The sequence below is a fragment of the Saccopteryx bilineata genome, chromosome 2 (assembly GCF_036850765.1).
Source record: "Saccopteryx bilineata isolate mSacBil1 chromosome 2, mSacBil1_pri_phased_curated, whole genome shotgun sequence".
Taxonomy (NCBI): domain Eukaryota; kingdom Metazoa; phylum Chordata; class Mammalia; order Chiroptera; family Emballonuridae; genus Saccopteryx; species Saccopteryx bilineata.
This window is the reverse complement of record NC_089491.1, coordinates 340,186,163-340,209,593: the sequence shown is the minus strand read 5'-3', so window position 1 is coordinate 340,209,593 and position 23,431 is coordinate 340,186,163. Positions and strand designations below refer to the sequence as shown.

General features: G+C 41.8%; 1 protein-coding gene across 1 annotated transcript in view; it reads left to right on the top strand.

The window, feature by feature from the left end:
* The window catches only part of DGKI (diacylglycerol kinase iota), a 387,457-nt gene that overhangs the window by 149,031 nt on the left and 214,995 nt on the right, over nt 1-23,431 (top strand). The window contains 5 exon segments of the mRNA XM_066262376.1: nt 3,747-3,821; nt 4,306-4,362; nt 9,923-9,988; nt 16,881-16,952; nt 20,405-20,521. Coding sequence (XP_066118473.1) covers nt 3,747-3,821; nt 4,306-4,362; nt 9,923-9,988; nt 16,881-16,952; nt 20,405-20,521 — 387 coding nt within the window.

The window sequence follows — 23,431 nt, the reverse complement described above, 5'->3', positions numbered from 1 at the left end:
GGGCACACAGGAGAAGCACCCATCTGCTTCTCCACCCCTCCCCCTCTCCTTCCTCTCTGTCTCTCTCTTCCCCTCCCGCAGCCCAGGCTCCATTGGAGCAAAGATGGCCCAGGTGCTGGGGATGGCTCCTTGGCCTCTGCCCCAGGTGTTAGAGTGGCTCTGGTCGCAACAGAGCGACGCCCCGGAGGGGCAGAGCATCGCCCCCTGGTGGGCAGAGCGTTGCCCCCTGGTGGGTGTGCCGGGTGGATCCCGGTCGGGCGCATGCGGGAGTCTGTCTGACTGTCTCTCCCCGTTTCCAGCTTCAGAAAAATACAAAAAAAAAGAAAAATAAATAAATTAAATTAAAAAAAAAATTTCTGACTTGGAATCCCACTGCAGAACCCAGGCTGGGAAGGAGGTATTCTGGTTTCAGCAAGTGCCCGTGGGTCCCTGAGTCTGCTTGATGGCCTGCCCACCATCTGCAGTGACTTTGCTGAAGCCTCACTGTGTCCTTGGTGCTCAATAGAACTTAAACCTAGCACAAGCTCAGGCACAGAGCCATACCAGGGCAAGAGTTTTTTGTTAAGGAAGGAGGCTTTCCAGGCACCCTAAAATCACAGCCTGTCTGTGGTGACCCTGACCCACCACACGGTGTCTGCCGTGTAATCTGCCAGGGATTTTGTGGAATCAATTCTGGTTTCCTTAACATCACCATGGCTCTGAGCAGCAGCCTGATGCAAGTACCCTGTGCATTTGCTGCAGGTGGTACTCCTGCAGCGATCTTCACCAGGAGGTCCCCGGCAAACAGGCGAGCGGTACTCACTTGCCTATGTTCACTCTGCTCATGAAAACTTGCAAACTAGAATTTTATTGTTGCCGTGAATGATGCTGTTACTGCTGCTGCCGTGGCTACTACAATGACTCTTATTACTCCTACTATTACTATTACTGCTTGTTCCTCTTCCCTCCTCCCCGTTTTCATTTCAGTAGTACAGCTGAGACACTTTTGATAGTGTAGTCGGATGCTTGGGTGTTCCTTAGCCTTTGTTATTTGCAAAATCAGTTGATGGTCAAGCTGATTTCATGTTGCAGACTGTGTTCTTTTCTCAGGGAGCAGAAGGCCAGGAGTAATTCCAGCACCTGTAAGCACCTCCGTCTGCGGACATGTAGACCATACAGGCTCCAGGGTTAGTTGCTGCAGGTTTGCAGTGTCCTTGGTTGATGGCCAGTAGCACAATGGATAGCTGGTGTCAAATGAGCAGCACCATCCGGGAGGAGGGAGGCTACCGAGTCTTTTCTGAGACTGCCGCTTCCAAGGTGGTAGTTCGTCCTCCCATTCTCCTTGGAAGGAGTATCCCATATTCTTTCTCTTCTCCTTGCCACGTTTGGCTCCAAAATGATACCCCAGCCGGAAAGTGGCACATCAGAATTAGGGAGGTTGCAGCCACCTGTATTATTAACCTTTTGAGTAGTGAGGTTTTTTCATGCTCGCTGATCCCCGAGAGTGAGGTTTTTTGTTGTTGTTTTTTTGTTTTTTTTTCAAAAAATGAAATTAGTTTTAGTTACAGTTTTTATTAACTTAAAATCATGTTTTTTTGATAACCAGTTTATGGAAATAAAAAGAATATACATTTGCTTTTTTTAATGTTGCCTTACACATTTTTAAAATAATTTTTTTTTACTCTGGATGGTCAGGGGGCACGAGGACGTGCATGAACGTTTATACTACTCAAAAGGTTAACTATATAGCTCTTAAGGGTAGGGATGCAGGGCCCTTCTTACCTGGAAGCTTTGGTAGATGATTTCACAGACGGGCTTTGTTATAATGTTTCTTTACATCAGGGGTCCCCAAACTACGGCCTGCGGGCCACATGTGGCCCCTGAGGCCATTTATCCGGCCCCTGCCGCACTTCCGGAAGGGGCACCTCTTTCATTGGTGGTCAGTGAGAGGAGCACAGTTCCCATTGAAATACTGGTCAGTTTGTTGATTTAAATTTACTTGTTCTTTATTTTTAATATTGTATTTGTTCCCATTTTATTTTTTTACTTTAACATATGTGCACTGCGCATAGGGATTTGTTCATAGTTTTTTTTATAGTCTGGCTCTCCAACGGTCTGAGGGAGAGTGAACTGGCCCCCTGTGTAAAAAGTTTGGGGACTCCTGCTTTACATGCTCAAAACCAGGAATTTTATGCAGACCCGCCTTGTCTATGCTCTGTGGAGAGGCTGAGCCTTCCTGGCTTAGACTTTACATGGCGCTGGCAGGCATGAATCCGGATTCCTCCCCTTTCTCAATCTCTCTCTCTCTCTCTCTCTCTCTCTGCTGCTTGTTTTTTATTGTTAGAAAAAAGGGGCACCTCAAGAAGTATTCTGGCCTGGCCTGTGGTGGTGCAGTGGATCAAGTGTGACCTGGAACACTGAGGTCACCAGTTCAAAACCCTGGACTTGCCCGGTCAAGGCACATATGGGAGTTGATGCTTCCTGCTCCTCCCCCTCTTCTCTCTCTCTCTCCTCTAAAATGAATAAAAATAATTTTAAAAAGAGAAGTATTCTGATTGTGAGTTTAAATTGGTATTGACTGTCAGGTCCATTGTATAATGCTTATAAGCATGAGCTCTGGAGTCAGGCTACCTGGCTCTGTGGACCCTACTTATATAACACTAGGCTTATCATGTAGGGTGTCTCAGTTATCTCATCTGTAAAATGGGAGTAGGAATAGTACCTCTTTCTTAGGGTTGTAAAGATTAAATGAGGTCTGTGAAGTGCTTACAAGAGTCCATGGCAGATAGCAAGTACTAAGTCCATATTTTTGCTGCTGTTATAACTATTATTGTTGCTGTTATTGGGTGTGAGAGTTAGACTTGTCTTCTTGCTTTCCTGAAGATTTGGGCGGAAGTCCCAAGTAGCTTGGTGTAGATTTGTGCCTGGGGCAGACGCCTAAATTGATTTACTCCTTGATATGCAGACTCTTTGGCAGTTGGGAAAGAAAACTTGTTTTGAAATTACATATAACTTGAAATGTTGGTCGGCTTTGCCCTTTAAGTACTAGAGTAAAAATGTAAGAAAAGAAGAAGAATAAAGAAGGACTAGGCAGTGGCACAGTGGATAGAGCACAGGACTGGGACTGAGGTGACCCAAGTTTGGAACCCCAAGGTCGCCAGCTTGAGTGCAGAGTCGCTGGCTTGAGCGTGAGACCATAGACATGACCTCATGGTTGCTGACTTGAGCCCAAAGGGTGGCTTGAGCAAGGGGTTACTCGCTCTGCTGTAGCCCCCTGATCAAGGCACATATGAGAAAGCAATCACTGAACACTAAGGAGCTGCAATGAAGAATTGATGCTTCTCACCTCTTTCTCTTCCTGTCTATCTGTCCCTCTCTGTCCCTCTCTCTGTCTCTGTCAAAAAAAAAAAAAAAAAAGAGAGAGAAAAAGAAGGATAATAATGCCTACATTTATAGGTTATGAAACTTAGAATAAAAGAGCCTGGTTATATTATATACTCAATATTAGCAGCTAGTAAAGTTATTATATTTTGAAGAGAGAATCTAGGCTACCCTAAGTCATAGGGATATGGAGCTACTTGGTGGGTCAAAGCACTGTTGATGAAGTTTGTCATGTTATTGAATGGTGAAAACAAAAATTTAAATCTGCTTAGTAGTATGAACCATTCCAATGTTTGATTTATTGACATGCACCCTCTTCAGTATCAAGGGCCTCTTTAGAACAGAATGTTAACATTTCTTCTTGTATTTTGCACTGAATGTTGTAGAAATCAGCCCTCAGGAGGAAGTGTGCGGTCTGTAAAATCGTCGTCCACACCGCCTGCATTGAACAGCTGGAAAAGGTAAGACAGCGCCACCTGCTGCAAATGTTACTACCTTGCAAGAGTTTGGACTTCTAAGACCAGGTGTCCATTTCTATGTCCAACTCTTATAAAAAACAACAACACCCTTTTAAAAAACGAAGTCCAACATTATTACCAAGTTAATTATGGAAAGACAGTGCTTAAGATTCAATCACTCTTTGTTTTCTGAAGTCTAATTTGATATCCCTTTATGTTGTCTCTTGGGAGAAGGCATGATAAGATTAGAGAGAAAAGCCTGCTATGCACTAATTTTCTTGCTAATAACAACTCATGTTTATAACAATGTCTATAGATTATCTAAGGTGACGATTTCAAAAGACTAAGAATCATGTTCAACGTTGTTCCTCATTCTTTGGGGCTTTGTTTTGTAGTCTCAGTATCTGCCGCTGTTGGTGTCTTCAGGTAACTCATTCAGGTCTGATGCTTATCCCTAATATAATACACTTTTCTTTTTAAATGACAGATTAATTTCAGATGTAAGCCAACATTTCGAGAAGGGGGCTCGAGATCGCCAAGAGAGGTGAGTATTTCAGAGCTCTCTCTTCAGAGATCAGCTTTAATTTCCCATCGACTCATTGGATTTATAGATATTCACCAGGGATTAAAAAAACAAAGTGTACCTTCCTCTACTTCACATCAGATTTTTATTACTAGGTCAAAAATACAGGCAATAAAATCCCCAAGTCTCTTCAAGGTGTGAATACTGCCTTCCATTCTTCGCACAGAATGAATGGGGAGTTAAGGCCTTACTGAATGGCCCTGAGGGGTGGGAAGGGGGCAGTGGGAGAATTAAAGAGGTAGTAAGGCAATGGTATTTTATTGTCTTAAGGTCCACTTTAACTTGATTTTACAATTTTGAGTGGGTGGAAACTATTCAGGGGCAGAATAGTTACTGAGAATTCCTATAAACACTGGAATCAGACTGTCTAGTTTCAAAATCAGCCCCAATGCTATGAAATTTGGGCCATCTCACCTAATCTCTCTAAATCGCAATGTTTTTATCAGTTAAGTAAGAAATAGATAAGTAGGTAGATAGATATACTGCTCACAGAAATTAGGAGATATTTCAAAAGAAATATGAAGCCATAAAGAAGCATTTGATTTTTTTAAATTAAACAAGAACATCAGAAAAGCAAACGACAAGTCAAAGAAAGTTGTTTGATTATGCAGATGAGATGCAAAACCAACTTTTATTTCTAGTCAGTTTGTTTTCTTTTTTTTTTAAATTTTATTTATTTATTTATTTTATTTATTTATTCATTTTAGAAAGGAGAGAGAGAGGGAGAGAAGAGAGAGACAGAGAGAGAGAAGGGGGAGGAGCAGGAAGCATCAACTCCCATATGTGCCTTGACCAGGCAAGCCCAGGGTTTTGAACCGGCGACCTCAGCATTTCCAGGTCGACGCTTTATCCACTGCGCCACCACAGGTCAGGCAAAACCAACTTTTATTTCATTGGTGAAAATGCACTATACAGAAGGCTGAAAGTGCTGGAGTATCTGCATGCTCCTCTAATTTTGGTGAGCAGTATAGATAGATAGATAGATAGATAGATAGAACAAACTATATCCAGAGCTCAATCCCTGACCTTACAGTCTGGTAGTGGAGACAACAGGTAAGTAAAAAAGTACAGAGAAGAGCAGGCTGCTGTGTTCATGGCAAGCAGAGGTGAGGACGAGGTGAGAGCTGTACTCAGGTCTGTTCAGCTTTGATTTAGAGGTTATGGAGCAGTGTGTATAGTCAGAGAAGACAATGTTGATGGAGGCTGTCAGCCCGCCTGTATTATTCTGAATGGTGTAGCACCATGCCCAAAATTGCACTCTCTCATTGGCAAAACGAGCCTGCAGTTAGCAGAACCCCTCCTCCTTAGAACATGGATTCCTGCCCAGCTGTTACCATCTCACGTGGCACGACTCTCCAAAAGGGGAAGAGAGGTACATGTAATTTTTGCAAAGTATAATTTCTCCATCACACTGAGATGACTTTTAGTTACACACACACACACACACACACACACACACACACACACACACACACATATATATATATATATATATATATATATATATATATATATATATATATAAACCCCCCCTTGGAAACCTTCCCGGCTGGTGCACTTCTCAAACTAGCTCTGTGCAGTGAAGAATAAGAGAGAGAGGAGAGAGGTTGTAGAAGGGGTTTCCTGGAGGAGGTGGCAGCTACACTGAGACTCAAAGGAGTTATCTGAGTCAAGGTGGGGGTGGTTAGGAGGTGAATGAGAGCCTCCGGGCAGAAGGAATGTGTGGACGCAGCATGTAAGTGGGAGGGAACACAAGGGGTAAGCCACAAGATTCAGGAGGCCAGCAGGAGCTGGACTCTGGAGGTTCTTGTAAGCCATGCTACAAGCTGAGTGTTTCATCCACAGTGATTGGGAGAGGGAGGCATTAAACCATTTTAAGCAGAATGTCTATTATCCTGGCTACAGTGTGAAAGCAATACCATGTAGTTCAAGAGTAGCAATATTAAAGGTATGGAAAAATTTTGAGCTAAATTAGTAATCCAGGCAGGAAATAGAGGGAATCTGAACTAAGAGTAATATTGGTTAAAAAGAATTGGTACATATGAATTTGAAGGGAACAGAATTGACAGGATGGTTGGATTTGGTACATAAAGACAGAGAAGTCCAGAATAAACCAGACTTGTGCTCTAGGAAAAACCAATTAGATGTTGGAAAATGAGTTGACTTGAGGATGGGGTGGATACGTAACAAATTTAGTTGTAAACTCTCAAGTTTGAGGGGTCCTTGAACCCCCCCCATTGGAGAAGCCCAATAGAAAGCTAAGTAGGAAGTGAATTTGGAGCTCATGAGAAAGATTGGGCTAGAGGTGACACAGTTGTGAATTGTCAGCATAAGTAGATAGTAATTAAAGCTATGAGACTAGGTGAAGAAATAAAATAGGAATGGAGGATGTCTGAGTACAGAGAAAAGCACTGATGTCTTCATGACAGTTAATGAAAAAAGACAACATGTTACTAACTAATACAAAGGGGTTGGGAGAAAACCTGGAGAGAGGATGAGCTGGGAGTGGAGGTTGCATAGAGAGCAAAAACTGTTGTCCCCGTCAGGTGTCGTCTCCCACTGTTGCCTATTATGTCAGCCAGAGGAAGGCTAGGGGTCATAGGTAGGGTGGAGAAAGTCTAAGAAAAATGATGGAGCTGTGCTACCCTAGTACAAAATAGCATTGGCCAGGAGATTACTTGGTGATAGCTCAAGTGAAGGAGAAACTTCATGTAGGAAATAGAAGGAATAGTGTGTTTTTAAGGTTGAGTTTATGAATTATCAACCAGGGGATCCATTGATTCACCTTTAGCTTTCTGTTCTTCGATCTCTTTTTGCATAGATAATTGTTATTGTATGTGCAATTTTTTTTAATTCAGTGAGAGCAGGGGAGGCAGAGTGACATGGGCCCTGCCCAAGATCCACCCAGCAAGCCCACTAGGGGGCAGTGCTCTGCCCATTTGGGGGCATTGCTCTGTTGTTGCTCAGCAACCAAGCTCTTCTTAGCACCTGAGGCAGAGGCCATGGCGCCATCCTCAGCGCCCGGGGCCAACTCACTCCAATTGAGTCATGGCTGTAGGAGGTGAAGAGAGAGAGAAGCAAGAGGGGGAGGAGTGGAGAAGCAGATGGGTGCTTCTCCTGTGTGCCCTGGCCAGGAATCAAACCTGGGACATCCACATGCCAGGCTGACGCTCTACCACTGAGCAACTGGCCAGAGCTGCAATTTTCTAATGCAAGTACTTTTTGTTTGTTTTTAGTTATCACTAATGGTGTCTCTTCTGTGAAGTTAGACCCTCCCTGAGTGTTTTGGAAACCTTCCCTTGTCTTCTTAGCAGGGACTTGATATTTATTTCTTTCCTACATTTTCTCCCCTTCTTCTGGATTTTTTTTTATCAGCATAAACAGGCTCTAATAGCTCCCCATCTTAAAAAAAAAAAAAGTGAAAATATTTCTTAACCACCTGCTGTGTTGTAGCTGTGGCTCCTAGAGTCTCAGTTTTGTATTCACTGCTAACCTTCCAGAAAGTGTGTTATAAATAAACAGTAGGTCCCCTCCTAGTCTTTTTAACCTCTTCTGATCTGGCTTTCACTCTAAGCAGTCATTGAAATTGCTTCTTTTTTTTTTTTTTTTTTAACATTGCTGGCTGCCACTGTCCTGAAAGTCAGGGGACCCTGAGTTGTCTATATTGATATTTAAGCTGGGACAGACAACCACATCAGTTGGGCAAAGCCCAGACTTCTGAGTTTGCTGGGGGGGGGGGGGCAATGGCATTACCCAGGCAGCGTGACTTGTTTTCAAAAGAGAGCTCATTTGGGATTGAATCCTGGAGACCTCCGGTGCAAAATATTAACATTTTTAGTTGCTTAATAATTCAGAAGCAGAAATAGTCTGCAGTGTGGAGGGGGTGGTGGTAGGGTGTAAGGCAGTTGAAGAGGAACTGTGTGATGCTAGAGGCACTAAATTACAATTTACCCAGCCATATAGAAATATTTTGGTATTTTAGCAGCTTGTAGGATTTTACTGGTACATATGAACCAAATAGCACCTCTGCTGTCTTCATGAAAATGAAAAGAATGATCACATATGAAACATTAAAAAAAAAGTGTTGGGTACACAGTACTTAACAAATGTTAGCTATTATTATTAACTTCTTTCTGGGAATATAAATATATATGTGTGTTTATAAATTATGTTTGTGTTTTATTAAACTGCCACTGTGGGAAAAGCAAGACATAAATTAGACTAATTAGTGGGACCATTATGTTTCCTTTTTTTATTATAGTTAAAAGACCATTACTCCTCCAGGATCTTTGTTTAGTTTCAATCTAAATTGATTTGACATTCACAGAAAAATAAAGGTGGCATTTGGAAATCGAGAATGCGAGTGCTTATTAGGGGTATTTTTGTCCCTCTGAATTTTATGCCTCGATGTAACTTTTTTCTCCTCGACGCTGATCTTTTTTCTCTGTTTCTCCATACTGAGCACAGTGCTCAGCAGAGTAAGTATTTAGTCTTTGCTAAATGACTGAATATATAATAAAAGCCCTTTTAAAAGGAAAGCATAGATTGTGGCCTGGCCATCAATAGGCATGTTGATCTCAGATAAAGTAAGTTTTCTTAGAAAAGGGCAGGAGAAGAAAACATTAGCAAGTATTTTAGGTGTATTGGCCTCAGGGGGATGAATTATATATGAATTGTTGGGGTCCGCCTGCACTGTTAACTAGGCTTGAAGACAACTTTCTTAGAGATGTACCCTAGGAGTCCCTGTGCCCCTGGAGTGATTGTGCATTTGAGAGGGAAGGGACTCTCCATGTCTCCTACAGCCCAAGGCAAGGAAAGACTTTGAGAGCTGATCTAGTTCCAGTACCCAAGGACAGCTGCAGCGCAATGCCAGACGTCACAACTCGCCTGCATCACGTTCCTGTCATCTCTTCCCCTGAGCTTTTCTCTCCCTTCGCTTTCACTCATAACAAATTCTCACCATCTACGTCCTGAATCGGGAGATTGGTTTCTGTCTGAGAATTTAATTTTTTTAAGTGCTTTTTAGCTCTGGGATATAAAGACACATTAAATACCTTTTTGTTAAAAATATATATATATATATTTGTGTGTGTGTGTGTGTGTGTGTGTGTGTAGGACATTGTTGTTTCTGGTTCTCTCCTTCACCTTTTCCCTTCTCGGGATATTTCTTTGACTTGCCTCAGTTACCTCACAGCCCAAGGTCCCCTGGCAGGTTCACAACTCTGCACAGGGTTTTATTAGGAGGAGTGTAGAGTGACAGCAGTCTGGTGTGGCCATTTGTCACTAGGAAGCTGTGGAGGTGGGACATGATGACTGGCTGGGCGTGGAGAGGTAGCTTCATTTTTCTAAGCGGATTCATGTTTATGGCTAGATCACGCAGACACATAGTTGTTTTTGTGTTCATGTGGTCTTGGGTGATGGTGTATAGAAATCTACATTCTTAAAACAAAGAATACTCCTGTTGGGGTTTGCAAACTTAAATAGACTCGCTTTACTTTGTTTTGTTTTGTTTTTTTTGCAGAATTTCGTGCGTCACCACTGGGTGCACAGGCGTCGGCAGGAGGGAAAGTGTAAACAGTGTGGTAAGGTAAGGGGCCCGCACCATGGCCACCGCAGGAGGCTCCCGGGGCCTTGGCAAGCCCCCAGGCCCACGAGTCCTGGCACCCGAATCCAGTGCTCAGCATGTCACTTCCTTTCTGAGAGGCCTTCTTTCAAGCCCCCTTTCCTGAAGAGGTGTTTTAGTTGTTCTAGCACCCACTGCAAGAGGCAGAGGTCTTAATGTAAGGAATTAGCACATTTTTAGAGAGATGGATACACTTTTGTGTCGAATTTCATTGTAGGTCGTTTCAAGAACACCACTGCCTCTTTTGTTAAAACTCCCTTTGAGGACTGCTGGATCTGCCATACTTTGATCGGCAACCGAAAGTCAGTGGGTAGTTGAATAACACTGCCTGTTTTGATATATTATTGTGGTTGAGCAGAAGCACAACATGGAAGTTTCTTCTTCAAGACATATGTTGCTTCCTCAGAGTATAGTCCGGTTTCCGGAGACAGGTGCTCTCCTCTTACGTGGTTATTTATGTCTGCTGCCTCTCTTAGTATGACTGGTGTGCTGTGGAACTCCATGGAGTCTACATGTTATTGACCCCAACACATTTGGGTTACAGATCTTTTTCAACATACAGAAACTCATTTTAGGATTAGAAGGCCCCTCTGGGAAGGTGAATCACACTACGAATATTTTTTTTTTCCCCAAGTGACATTAGTAGTAAGCTAGACTCAATAAAGGGTACATTTTGATTTGGTAGAGAGCAATGTAATATGGGAGAATATATTCCTCATCAGTGAACAATTCCTAGTTTGTGTCTTTAATCATGTGACTCTTCTGGGCCAACCACTATGGTGAGCCGACTGGTATGGCATTTTTGACAATAAAGGGATACAAAGAGCTATGTTGAGAGTGAGCGTGACCTGGAAAGCGTTACTTTAATTTTGCTGTTCACACAGGACCTCGAAGGCAAATCTTACGCCGTAGCCATTGGTTACCAAGTTCTACTTGGGAAGGCTACACACCTCACCCTCAAGGTGATGGCTCTCCATTATAGCTAGTATTATTACCTTCTCCAGTTTAACCCAGTGACTTCCAGTTGATTCCTTTCTTTTTTTTTTTTTTTTTTCATTTTTCCGAAGCTGGAAACGGGGAGGCAGTCAGACAAACTCCCGCATGCGCCCGACCAGGATCCACCCGGCATGCCCACAAGGGGGCGATGCTTTGCCCCTCTGGGGCGTCGCTCTGTTGCCTCCAGAGCCATTCTAGCGCCTGAGGCAGAGGCCACAGAGCCATCCCCAGCGCCCGGGCCATCTTTGCTCCAATGGAGCCTCGCCGCGGGAGGGGAAGAGAGAGACAGAGAGGAAGGAGAGGCGGAGGGGTGGAGAAGCAAATGGGCGCCTCTCCTGTGTGCCCTGGCCGGGAATTGAACTCGGGACTTCTGCACGCAGGGCCGAGGCTCTACCACTGAGCCAACCGGCCAGGGCCAAGTTGATTCCTTTCTATTCTATAAAGAGGACAGATGAAATAGGTTGAAAGGTAGAGGAGGTAAAAAGAAGATGAGGAGGAAAGGGGGAGTAGAGTGATGCTTACCAGGCATTTTACACAGCTGTGAAAAGAGCTCAGCCCTCCATTCTTACTTGTGCTCCCTTCCATGAGTTCCTCCACCCCCTTCCTTTCTGGTGTTGCCTTGGGGCTTGTGGGCTTATGCTTAGTGGATTGTAGACTAATCTACAACTTTCCCACAAACATACAGTGGTACCTTGAGATACGAAAGACCAACATATGAACTTTTAAGATACAAGCTGCGACTCGGTCTGTATTTTTGTTCAAGATCCGAGCGAAATTCAGAGATACGAGTCGTGATTCGGGAAGCTGCCACTAGTTGGTGCACTGGCACATAGGTCCAGTATCAGCAGTTTGATATATGAGTTGACTGACGAGCTCAGTTACAGAATGAATTAAATTCATATCTTAAGGTACTACTGTATTCTGTTTCTTCCTGTAGAAATATATGTAATGGTTATAAAAATAAATGAGCTTTCTGAAAGTTAAACAATAAGTATTGAAAGTGATTTTTTTTTCTTTTTATTTTTTTTTCTTTTTTCCGAAGCTAGAAACGGGGAGGCAGTCAGACAGACTCCCGCATGCGCCCGACTAGGATCCACCTGGCATGCCCACCAGGGGGCGATGCTCTGGCCCTCTGGGGCGTCGCTCTGTCACATCCAGAGCCACTCCAGCACCTGAGGCAGAGGCCACAGAGCCATTCTCAGCACCCGGGCCATCCTTGCTCCAATGGAGCCTCGGCTGCGGGAGGGGAGGAGAGAGACAGAGAGGAAGGATAGGGGGAGGGGTGGAGAAGCAGATGGGCGCTTCTCCTGTGTGCCCTGGCCGGGAATCGAACCCGGGACTCCCGCATGCCAGGCCGACGCTCTACTACTGAGCCATCCGGCCAGGGCCTCGAAAGTGATTTTTAACACAACATATAGTTAAACTTTGGTCAGCATGTTTCTTAGCCACAGGTGCCACACCATTATGAATTACTTGTTCATAAATCGTACCTATTTTAATATGTAATTAGTTTAAGTACATTAAACAGCATGCAGCATTAATTAAATGTGATAATGTCGAAACTACTCTTTCTTGTAATGAATCTTGTTAAAAACTAATTTAAAATGAACTGATAGTACAGTGTTCAGAGTTGAGAGTACACTTCTCAAGGAGTTATACTTGATAGCATCTTTGTATTGCAAAGATGACAAAGTGATTAAAAACATTTGGGGGGGGGGTGTACTTGAGCTAGGAATAGGGAAAGGGATTTCAGGGTCTAAAAACAATGAGAGACAGTGGCCTGGGGCTTTGGAGGTTGCTTTGGTATCCATTGAAAGCCCCAGTATTTACTGATCTGAAAATGTGTGTGGTCTGGAGGTCAGCTTTCAAGAGACCCTGCAGGGTTAGGGACAAGGAGTAGAAGTTCGGGGGTGAGAGGATCCATGTGCTGGACAGGCAGGGTTGGTTATTTGCCTATCTCTGTGTTTGTCCATATAAAACAGAAGAATCTTCTGCCATTAGCCCTGGGAGAGTCATTGAGGGCACAGAGTGGGCAATAGTACACAGACAAGGAAATCAAGTCTCTCTATGTCAGCATAGCTGCTGGAAGCCTGGTTTTCCTTTCTGCCCTTGGCTGAGTACCCGAAAAGGAGACACGGGCAACTGCCATTCTACCCTCTGCTGCTATTATTTTAGATTCCTCCTGTACGTGACATTGTGTCATATTTGCCCTTCTGTGTCTTGTTTATTCCACTTAGCATTAGGTCCTCCAGATTCATCTGAGGAAGAGAAATGGGGAGGAATTAGTTAAAGATATAACGTTTCAGTTAGATGAAGGGAATGAATCCTAGAGATGTACTATCCCACAGAATGTCTGTAGTGAACAATACTCTATTATATACTTAAAGTTTTGCTAAGGTATAGTTTTGCTAAGGTAGTATGTTGTGTTCTTACCACAAAAAAAGATAATAAAGAGAGTGGGAGGAAACTGTTGGAGGTGATCAGTTTGTGGATGGCATAGACTGTGGTGATGACAATTAGTTCAGAAGTCTGTAGATAGTAGTTGGTCAAAATGGAGGCCATTTTTGATTGGTCAGAAAAAATTGTCAGTGAGGTTGGTGTGCGTCTTGCACTTGAGATGCTCCAAGGGCTTAGTGTTTATCAGCTTCAGTTGTGGGATGCTCAAACGTCCTGGTGTGTCGGCTCCCACTGGTTAAAGGCAATTGTCCTCAAATAGCTCTACCAGTTTGAGATCTTCTAGCCAAGGTCTGATCGGATAGGAAAAATTTCCTTTGACTTCCGTGAGTATCGCATTGCTGTGGTGTTTATATCCCTGTTGGATAACTTTACAAAAGTGGTATAATAATTTTATTTAAAACTTCAATTTTGTTCTGCTAGAAATAATGAATTTAGCATCTAATTTAGACTTATGATGACCATGTTAGATATTAAAAAATAAAATAAAAAGTATATACATATATTTAAATGGTAGAGTATTTGAGCAAAAATGTTTGAAGTTCTCTGTTGTAAGATAAATATTGATTTAGTCTTATTTTATAATTCCCTTGGGTTTGCCCTTTGTAATATGTTGTGAGCTTCAGATATGTGAGTGAGAACAGAGAAGTTTATTTTGTTGTTGTTCAAAGTTTTGGGGTCAATTGCAGTATTGACTTGTGAGTTAAATTAAATTAAAGCAAATGGAGAATCAGGCTATGGTCAGGACATTTCCCCTCCCAAACCTCAGTTAAATACATAAGCAATAAAATATTTTTGTTTTATTTCAAGTAAAGCCCCTCCCCCCTTTTTTTCTGGTTTCAGCCAAGGCTTTGATGTTGAGTGCCATTTGGTACACGCCCCAGATTAGAGAAGAAAAAGAGGCAACAGAGCTTTAGCTGCTAAGAATAAATGCCGTTTAAACTTTATTTCAAGAACACAATTTGACTTGAAAAACTCACCCCTGCCCCAAATAACCTTATCCTTTTAGGTTCTTGGTATTTGTAATTCTGAAGGTAGTTAGATCCAAAAGTATCTGACCCGCCATCCCTATTTTTCTCTTAGATAGCGATGAATAAAATAGCTCTTAAAAATCATAGAGTCAGTTGAAAGTCAGTTAGGGCATCTGTCAGTACCATAATATCAAATGTGGGCCAGCATTTACAATGGGTACTTAGGAATCTGGCTCTTCTTGCTGTGAAAAATTCTGGCCCGAATCTCCCCCTTGCAGGTGGCCTTTGGGAACTTGGTCCACAAAGGCCCTGATTGAGTTTTATTTATGTCTTTGCATTAGACAATAACCCTGAAGCGATGGCTTCTGTAATTCTACCAGATTAAAATCCAAAACAAAGCATAGGGCTAATTACCACCAGGCTCATCTCCAAGGGATCCTCCACAATTCTGCAACAGGGCCGCACGCCTCAGCAGTGGCTGGCTTTGTTTCTGGTATCAGCCTGGCTCTCGGGACTGCATCTGTTTCTCCCTGAAGCCAGAAGGCCAGTGTTTAGTAGAAGGCAAGGCTAATACACTCTTCCCCTGTCCCATCAAAGAGAGTATTGTTAGTCGCAAATACGGGGTTAGTTAGACACTGGAGGACTTTGTCAGCAAGATGGCAGAAGACATTCCTGCTGGTAGGTCTTAGCAATAAAAGCACTCCATCATTTACATGTGCTGTGTTATAAAGACGTTTTTAAAGACATCACCCCATTTGCATCTCATAACTACATAGTGGTGTAGGAGAGGTTTTTATTGTAATGACTATTTTCAGCTGAAGGGAGAAACAACTGCAAGGGTTAAGATCCCTCAGCCAATAACGAGATCCAAGATCTCTTCTCAGCTTTACTGTCTCTCTGTCAGCATCTGTTGGATTTGCAATCGTCTGATGTAGAAAAATGTAGGAATTGGTGAAGCGGTAGCTGGCTAACTGGCGTGGAAGACGCCGTTTACCATGCATTCGATACCGCAACATTTAGTAGATATCTAGTGGCTTTGATGGCTGTCATGCCAACAATCCATCATATCAGTCTCCCACCATGGACCATGTCTGCATTGCAGACTTAATTAAAATGAAAAAGCTAGCATGCTGGCAGTGTTTGTGTGGGTTGCAGGAGGGAGCTGTCAGGAAGCTTGTTTCTGGGTGGTTTGGTCAGGTGTTTCAAGTCTAGATAGCATGGAGTTGGTAATTGGATTATGGTGTGGTAGCAGTGCCTCTCTTCAATCCATCAGGAGATCTGCATGCCATGCCTATGAAGTTCAAAGAGCTATGCTAAGTTGTGGGGAGTCTATTTAAGAACCATCACAGGACATCTCTCAAAAAGCTCTGATTCCACAGGAGAGATAACACACGTGCACGTAAAATAACCAACAACCAACGTAGGGGAGCTATTCATTAACACCAAGGGCAGGTGTGGGGTCGGGAGGGGGATAAGGCCTGTGGTTTAGAATGGGAGTTCTTTTCATGTGTAAATAGATTTCTCCGACTTAAAATTATCTACAGACATTAAGCAAGACTTCTTCAGCCAGCAGCTTAATAGCTTTCCTCCCCATCACATTTTCTTTTGATCACTTTACAAAAGCCCTGTTTACAAAATGTTTTTGTTCCTGCTCTGCAGTCATTTGTTCGGGTTTAGATTGTACCAGAGGATGGAATGGATGGGTTTTGGGAAGGCTAAAAATCATTCCCTGAGCATGACTGCGTGCTTCTTTCGGGCAATAATTGAGGGACAGCAGCAGCCAAAAAGCGCCTCTTCCATCCTTGATGGAAAAGTAATTCTGTTTGTTCATTTGAGAGGATTGAATTCATCATGCCGTTCATCTCATTGCTGCTTGCTGGGGAAGGATAAAATGGAAAGCTGCGTGTTTTGAGTCCCGGCCTCCCAAGGGGATGATGAACGCCCTTGAATTTTCTCCTGCCCCTTGCACTTCTCCCAGATCCTGGGTCCTGACTCTCTGAATCTTAATCTCTCTCTTGGTGGGTTCTCAGATGTTAAAGTTGTTAGAACCTCTGAGATGGGTGACCGTTGTGGTAAAGAGCCATGTGAACAAATAGTGGCTTATCTTTTGCTTTCAATAAACACATATCAGAACCACATTTATTTGGGGGGGAAACCCCACAATTTATTATTTTTAAAAAATTATTTTTATGTGGCTGACTTTAAAGAGTTCTTAGTAGTGCCTCCTCTCTGAACAGTCCAGATGACCCGGGAACAGGAAACTTGCGTGGCAGAGGGTGGAAGTTGTCAGTGCTGACTGTGGCATTTGCTGTCTCAGTTACCTTGAGTGGTGGGGTCAGTTCTGCATCTGTTTACATTCTTGGACTTCAGGAGGGCAGATGCGTACTGAGATTGATGTGATTTAAAATTTTCTATCTCTTGTCCTAACACTGCAGGGCTTTCAGCAGAAGTTCTCCTTCCACAGTAAAGAGATTGTGGCTATCAGCTGTTCCTGGTGCAAGCAGGCGGTACGTCTGGGGATGAAACAAAACAAAGTGGGCTCGTGTTCTATCAGAACAGGCTTAGGTCATTGCTTGAGTTCCTGTCTATAAGTGGAAGGTTATCCTAATTATGTGTTGTTTCCCTCCCATAGGATTGTTGGAGGAAGGAAGACAGATTGAAACTGTAGAATTATAGCATATATGATCTGGGAGAAACTATAGAGATAAATTAACCCCTTCACATTCAATACATACTGAATTCTGGGATCAGTACCTGGAAAATTCTCGCCTGGGACTAGAATCGAGGACCTCTCATTCCCAGACCATATGGTTTTGTGTTTTTTTTTCCAAACTACATTAGATTCTCTTCCTATGGTAAGAAGTAGTAGCATAAGGAAGAAAGCAACATGCAAGATTAGATAATCCTTCTAACACAGTAGTCCAGACTTCTTGATTCTTCTATTTTTGATGTGGGCATTTTTTATATGAGGCTATGTTAGGATAAGGATGTTTTTGTATCCTCTTTTAAATTTCAATGTTGCTACAATTGGTTGTATATGCTCATTGAAATGTAACTCTTCCTTACATTTGAACATATATGTTCATTAGAATCCAATAGTTATTTTTCTGTTTACTTTTTTCTTCCTTTTTTTTTTATTTTTTAATCCCTCTGTTCTAACTAGATGAGTTCATTTGCTTACTTGTTTGCCTGTGTACCTGTTCTTTTTTAAGTTTAAGCAAACAATGTAAATATACTCTAATTCTAGGTTGGCAAACTATGGCTCATAGGCCAACTATGACTGTATTTTTGGTAAATAAAATTTAGAACACAGCCATGCTTATCCATTTATGTGTTGTCTGTGGCTGTTTTGCATTTATGTAGCATCTATAGCTACTTGAATGCCAATGGCAGAGATGAGTAGTTGCAACAGAGACAGTGTGGTCCTGTAAGGCTGAAATATTTATTATTATGTGGGTCTTTATGAGTGACGTTTGTGGATCCCTGCTCCCACCTCCCAGTCCACCAACTCTTTTGAGTGACTATATAATTGGGGTATATGGTACCCTCATTGCACAGCCAACCTAGAAGGACAGAGACTAGCTTCAGATAGGGTAAGAGCTGGCAGCTCTCCTCACACGTCACATTTAATGAGCCAAATGAAGCCAAAAGGCAGGAGCAGGTGCATCTAGCTGAAACTCCTGAAATTAATGTTTTTGTGGGTCAGAACTTTTGAATTTTGGCAGTTCCATAAGACTTCTGTACACATCCTCTCCTTACACAAGAACACATTCCTCCACTATCAACAGCTCATGAGAAAATCACCTCCTAAAGAAGACAGTCAGATAACATTTCTCTGTTTGCAGATCACAGATAACAATAACTGTTGGTTGGGGGAATTATTCATTATTTTAGGAAATGGTTTTCATACTTGACTAATTTAGTAATTAGCCACTGGATCAGGTCAGAACTTGAGAATATGCAGAAATGAAGACAAAAACCTCCCTGATGTGATATAATTGGGCGGCCATCTTTGCCAGTTTTCCTGAGACAGTCCTCATTTATATCTTTTGTTCCAACATAATCGTTAACAGTGTTCCCTTTCACTCTTAAAATTGGTCCAGTTAAGATGACAAATTATGTGGTCACATTACATATAATCCATGTGGAGAAGGATGTTAAATTTTTAAAAATCACTATGATTATGACGTAAGGCTTGTAATTATTGTGTGATGTAATTTTATGTTTATTAGAAAACAGATGTTACCACACATGGTTATCACTTCTCAGACACACAAAAGATGATTGAAAATGTGATTGGCTGAAGGTCACTCAGTTCATCCGGGGATAAGAGTTAAGCCCCTAATACTGAGGCATTGTTATAATCATCAGTCTATATTCACTTCCTTCCTTTCAAAAACAAAAAGCACTTCAGACTTGCCAAGTATAACAGGATCGTGATATTTTTTAGTGGCTCTAACAAACCCAGCAGAAGCAATCTTTGTTCTTTGTTACTCCTTGGACTAAGAGCTCTCTCTATAGAAGAGACATCTTGCTTCTTTCCTGGGTTCCTTTCATTGGAAGACTACCTGGGCAGGATTTACATCTATGAGTAGAAAAAGGAGAGGCAGATGGTAGGCACTACCTTTCTGTTCATCTTCATTTCCTTCTCAACATTCTCTCAAATTAGCTGAGTCAGTGACCAGTATAAATTGAAACAAAAATTAAGGATGAATAGAACCCTCTGTTGATGTTAGAAACATTCAGAACTATAGGGAATTGTTACAAGTCTATTCTTGATTTTAATTTTGGGACGCCAAACTGATGACAATTACAAGGAAGCAAAATCTCAACAGATTGAGAAAATGCTCCAGAGAATGGCAGTTTTACAGCTTATTTTATACATTAGAATCAAAGGAGCAGACAAAAGGGTTATGTGAAATCCATTGGTGGTAGATTAAGGGGGCGGGAGAAAATAAAGCAGAAAATCTCTAGCATTGTCTAAAAAGGCAGAATAGAGAAACACATACTTCTTTTACACTGGTGGTTACAGGGTAGTTAATAGTTAACATTTACAACAGGAAGTGATGGTATGTGGGCAACAATATAACAGGGAGGGATTCTGTGGTCTTTGGTGGGTGGGTGATTGTGCCCTGAGGGGTCTGGAAAAGAGATTACTCTGAAATTTCGAAGGTCTGTTATCTTAGATGCAGGAAGACAGTAGACAGGCTCACTTAGGTAAAGACTGACCTTTGTTAAGGAAGCTACCGGCCTAGGACGTGACTTCCCACCATGAACTGCTTGTCCTTAGGAAGTTTTATGTTCAGATCCTCCTCTGTAGTTCCTTGGTCTCTGGCTTTGTAGAGCCAGTCATAATGACTTCCCCTGAAGTCAGATTTACTGTGTGGCCACTTTTTGTTCACATGTTCAAGACTTTAACATCTTTAGCTAAATACCCTATTTTAAAAAAGCTTAGAGATACAAACAACAGTATGGTGATTACTAGAGGAAAGGGAGATGGGGGAGGTAGATTAGGGTAAAGAGGGGACAAATGGTGACAGAAGAAGACTTGACTTTGGGTGGCGAACACACAATACAGTATACAGATGACGTATTATAGAATTGCACACCTGAAACCTATATAGTTTCATTAACCAATGTCACGCCAATAAATACAATAAACATTAAAATAAAAAAAGGGAAGTACTAAAAAAAAAATAACGAGGTTATAAAGTTTTAGCCGGACTGTCCTATAAAATTGACTTCTTGTTACCAATCATTATTAGTTTGTAGCATGGAAAGAATTCTAAATCTGGTCTGTAGGCTCCCGGGGCTGGTTGATGAGAAGGATGTGCTGTGTGTGTGTGTGTGTGTGTGTGTGTGTGTGTGCGTGTGCGTGCATGTACACATGTACTTATTCCTTATCACTGTGGCAATGCCCTTTGCACAGAATTGCTCACTGGCCTGTTTTCCTCTTCAGTTTCACAATAAGGTGACCTGCTTCATGCTGCATCACATTGAGGAACCCTGCTCCCTGGGGGCTCACGCTGCGGTCATCGTCCCGCCCACCTGGATCATTAAGGTGAAGAAACCTCAGGTAACTGCCGGGACCCTGCCGGTGCTGCTGGGCCAGCGCAGAGAAAGAGTAACTCTTGCTTCTTGCTTTTCTCCCCCGACTAGCCTTTGGGTTTCTATGATCTCTGCTCCTTCCTTACTCCCCCTTTCTCTGGTTCCCCGCTCAGCTTCCCCAGTTCATGCCATCAGCCCATCACCTCACTGCGTTGGGCTCTCTCATGGAACCAGCCCCTTCTTAGAAAGAAATCCAAGTTCTGCAGCAAGAATGTTTCCTTCCCGTCCACATGCTAATGCTATTCTCTTCAGGTGCTCGTCTGAGTCCCTTAAGTACTAATGGGGGGTGTGTGGCTTATTCTTGTATACCTCTCTTCTCTTCCGGCCTGGGCACTCCCAAGGAGTGAGTGTGAAGGCAAACTGTGCAACCTTCTGTGTTTGGTGGAGATCACCACCCCTTCCAACCTGAACAGCAGACTGTGGGGCATGACCTTCCTAAGTACACAAGGCCTGCTTAGGGAGCAACACTCTTCTCTTAAGGCAAAGAAGGATGCACCCTCTTCATACCGAATGTCATACTGTGTTCAGTCCTCACTGCCCTTTCTGTTCTCGAGGGTCTTTGCTTCAATTCTGAGAAACCTTTGTGGTTTCTCATAAGGTCATAACCTTTGATAGATAAGTCTTTACTTTTGTACTCGACATCTTAGATAGTTAGCTCCAAGTTCTGGGGTGGCAGGGAGAAGATTCTATCTCCTTGGGGTATCTGTACTTTAAAAACTGGGGAGTCTAGTCCTTTCCTTTTACATTTTAGAGCCAAAGGCCAAGAAATGTTAAATGAGTTGCCCAAGGTGACATACACCATTTTAGTACTGTGTCTGAAATTCAAGTGCACTGATTTCCAATTTAGTGTTATTTTTAAATCTCTTTAGCATTTTTACCTGTGTTTTTCCCCTACAATGTTCTAATCTCTCCATGAGCCTTATATTCAATATCCAGTTAAATCAACATGTTTTCATCAAAAACCTCAATGGTGTCAGGAAGCCAGCTGGGCATTGTGATTGTAATACATAGTCCATGCTCTGAATACCATGTAGTTATCTTAAGTAAAGATCAGGGAGAACATCATGAAGAAGGTGGGCCTATTGTACCTCTTACAGGTAGGTGGGATTTAGATCAGTGGGGAAGAGAGGAAATGGCAGAAGAATGTCATGAACAAGGGTTCTTAGTCCAAAATTATATCCCAGGACTGTGAGATTAGCTTGACCACAGTGGAAGGTTTATGTAAGGGGTGTGTTGGACAGGAGCAAGGAGCTGCCCAGGCCTGGCTGACGAGGAATTGTTTTATACATGTGAATTTGTCCTTTTAAGCAAAAGAGTAATAGAGTAAAAATTGTATTTTAGAAGGAAACAACCAGCAAGGGTATGTAGGATAACGTAGTATGGGATTTTAAGACTGGAACTAGACCAGGTGGGAAAACCTAGCATTTTTCAGGGACATGATAAGTTTACTTTTCTAAACTGAAAATCTTTTTATTATGGAAATTTTTAAGCAAGTGAAGAGAGAGAGAGAGAGAGAGAGAGATTACAATGAATTCTTTTGTAACAAACTTTTCTACCATTGTTGTTTTATATGTCCCCTGCCACACCATAATTTCTTTTCCTTTATTAAATTAAAAAAATTTTTTTCAGATGCACATGCAGTTATAAGAAACAATGTAGAAAGATTCCATGTACCCTTTACAAAATTTCGCCGTGTGGTAATTTCTTGCAGTATTATAGTACAATATATCACAACCAGATGGTAACATGATTCAATCTAGGTACAGAGCACAGTTTGTTGTCATAAGAAATCCTCATGCTACCTTTTCATAACTACATCCATTTTCCTTTTGTTCCCATCAGAAATAGAAGTCTCCTCCTTTTTATTCTTTTGTTGGGGTATCTTAAAATCAGATCTTATGTCATTTAATCTGTAGACACTTCATTTTGCTTCTGCAAAAGATCACGTTTCAGAAAGATGGCATATTTTGTCACCTATCAAAATGATTATGTCCTTAAAATATATTCTGATTGTCTCAAATATAATATTTTTCAGTTTTGTTCTTTTTTCCAAATCAAGATCCAAAGTTCGCAACTGCTTTTTTGGTGACATATTGTTAAATCTCTTTTAATGTGTGACAGTCCTCTCTTTCATTTTTCATGCTATTTATTTGAATAAATTAGATCACTTTACTGGTAGAACTTCTCAGATTTTCATTTTGGCTGATTAGATCCTTATTTTGTTTTAAAATGATTTCCCTTAATGCCCATATTATTTATAAAATAATACTTAGCTTAATTCAATTCAGGTTTAACTTTTGGTGGAAGGATTGCATGGGTGGTGGTGTATATTTCTGTCATATTGCTTTCAAAGGAAGCACCATATCAGGTTGCTTATGTTTAGTGCTGTGCAGGTTGACCAGAAAGCTCAGAAACTGTCATCATAATCCAACTATCATTAAGTTGTACCTCAGCCTTTTACCTATTGTTTTATCTAATAAGTATTATTACCTAAATCGATTATTTCATTAGGGTTACCGAAGGGTGATTTCCCAATTTTTACTTTTCATTTTTTGAGCCATGATTTTTTTCTATAATGAGACTTTTCCCTTATTGCCAGCAAATACATGACAAATGTTTGAGTATATACCTTTATTTGTAAATTTTCAGAAGACAGAATAAGTTATATATATATATATAAAATATATGATGTATTTTAAATCCATTGACATAGTGTTATTATATATTTTATTCATGTCATTCAATCTTTTACCAGTTAGAACCACCTCCAGGTGGCACCTGTCTCTACTTTTCATGAGCCATGATGCTCTTGATAGCTTCATTGGTTTCAGGAAATAACACCAGATGCCTGGATCATCTTGTACATTTCCTGTCCAAA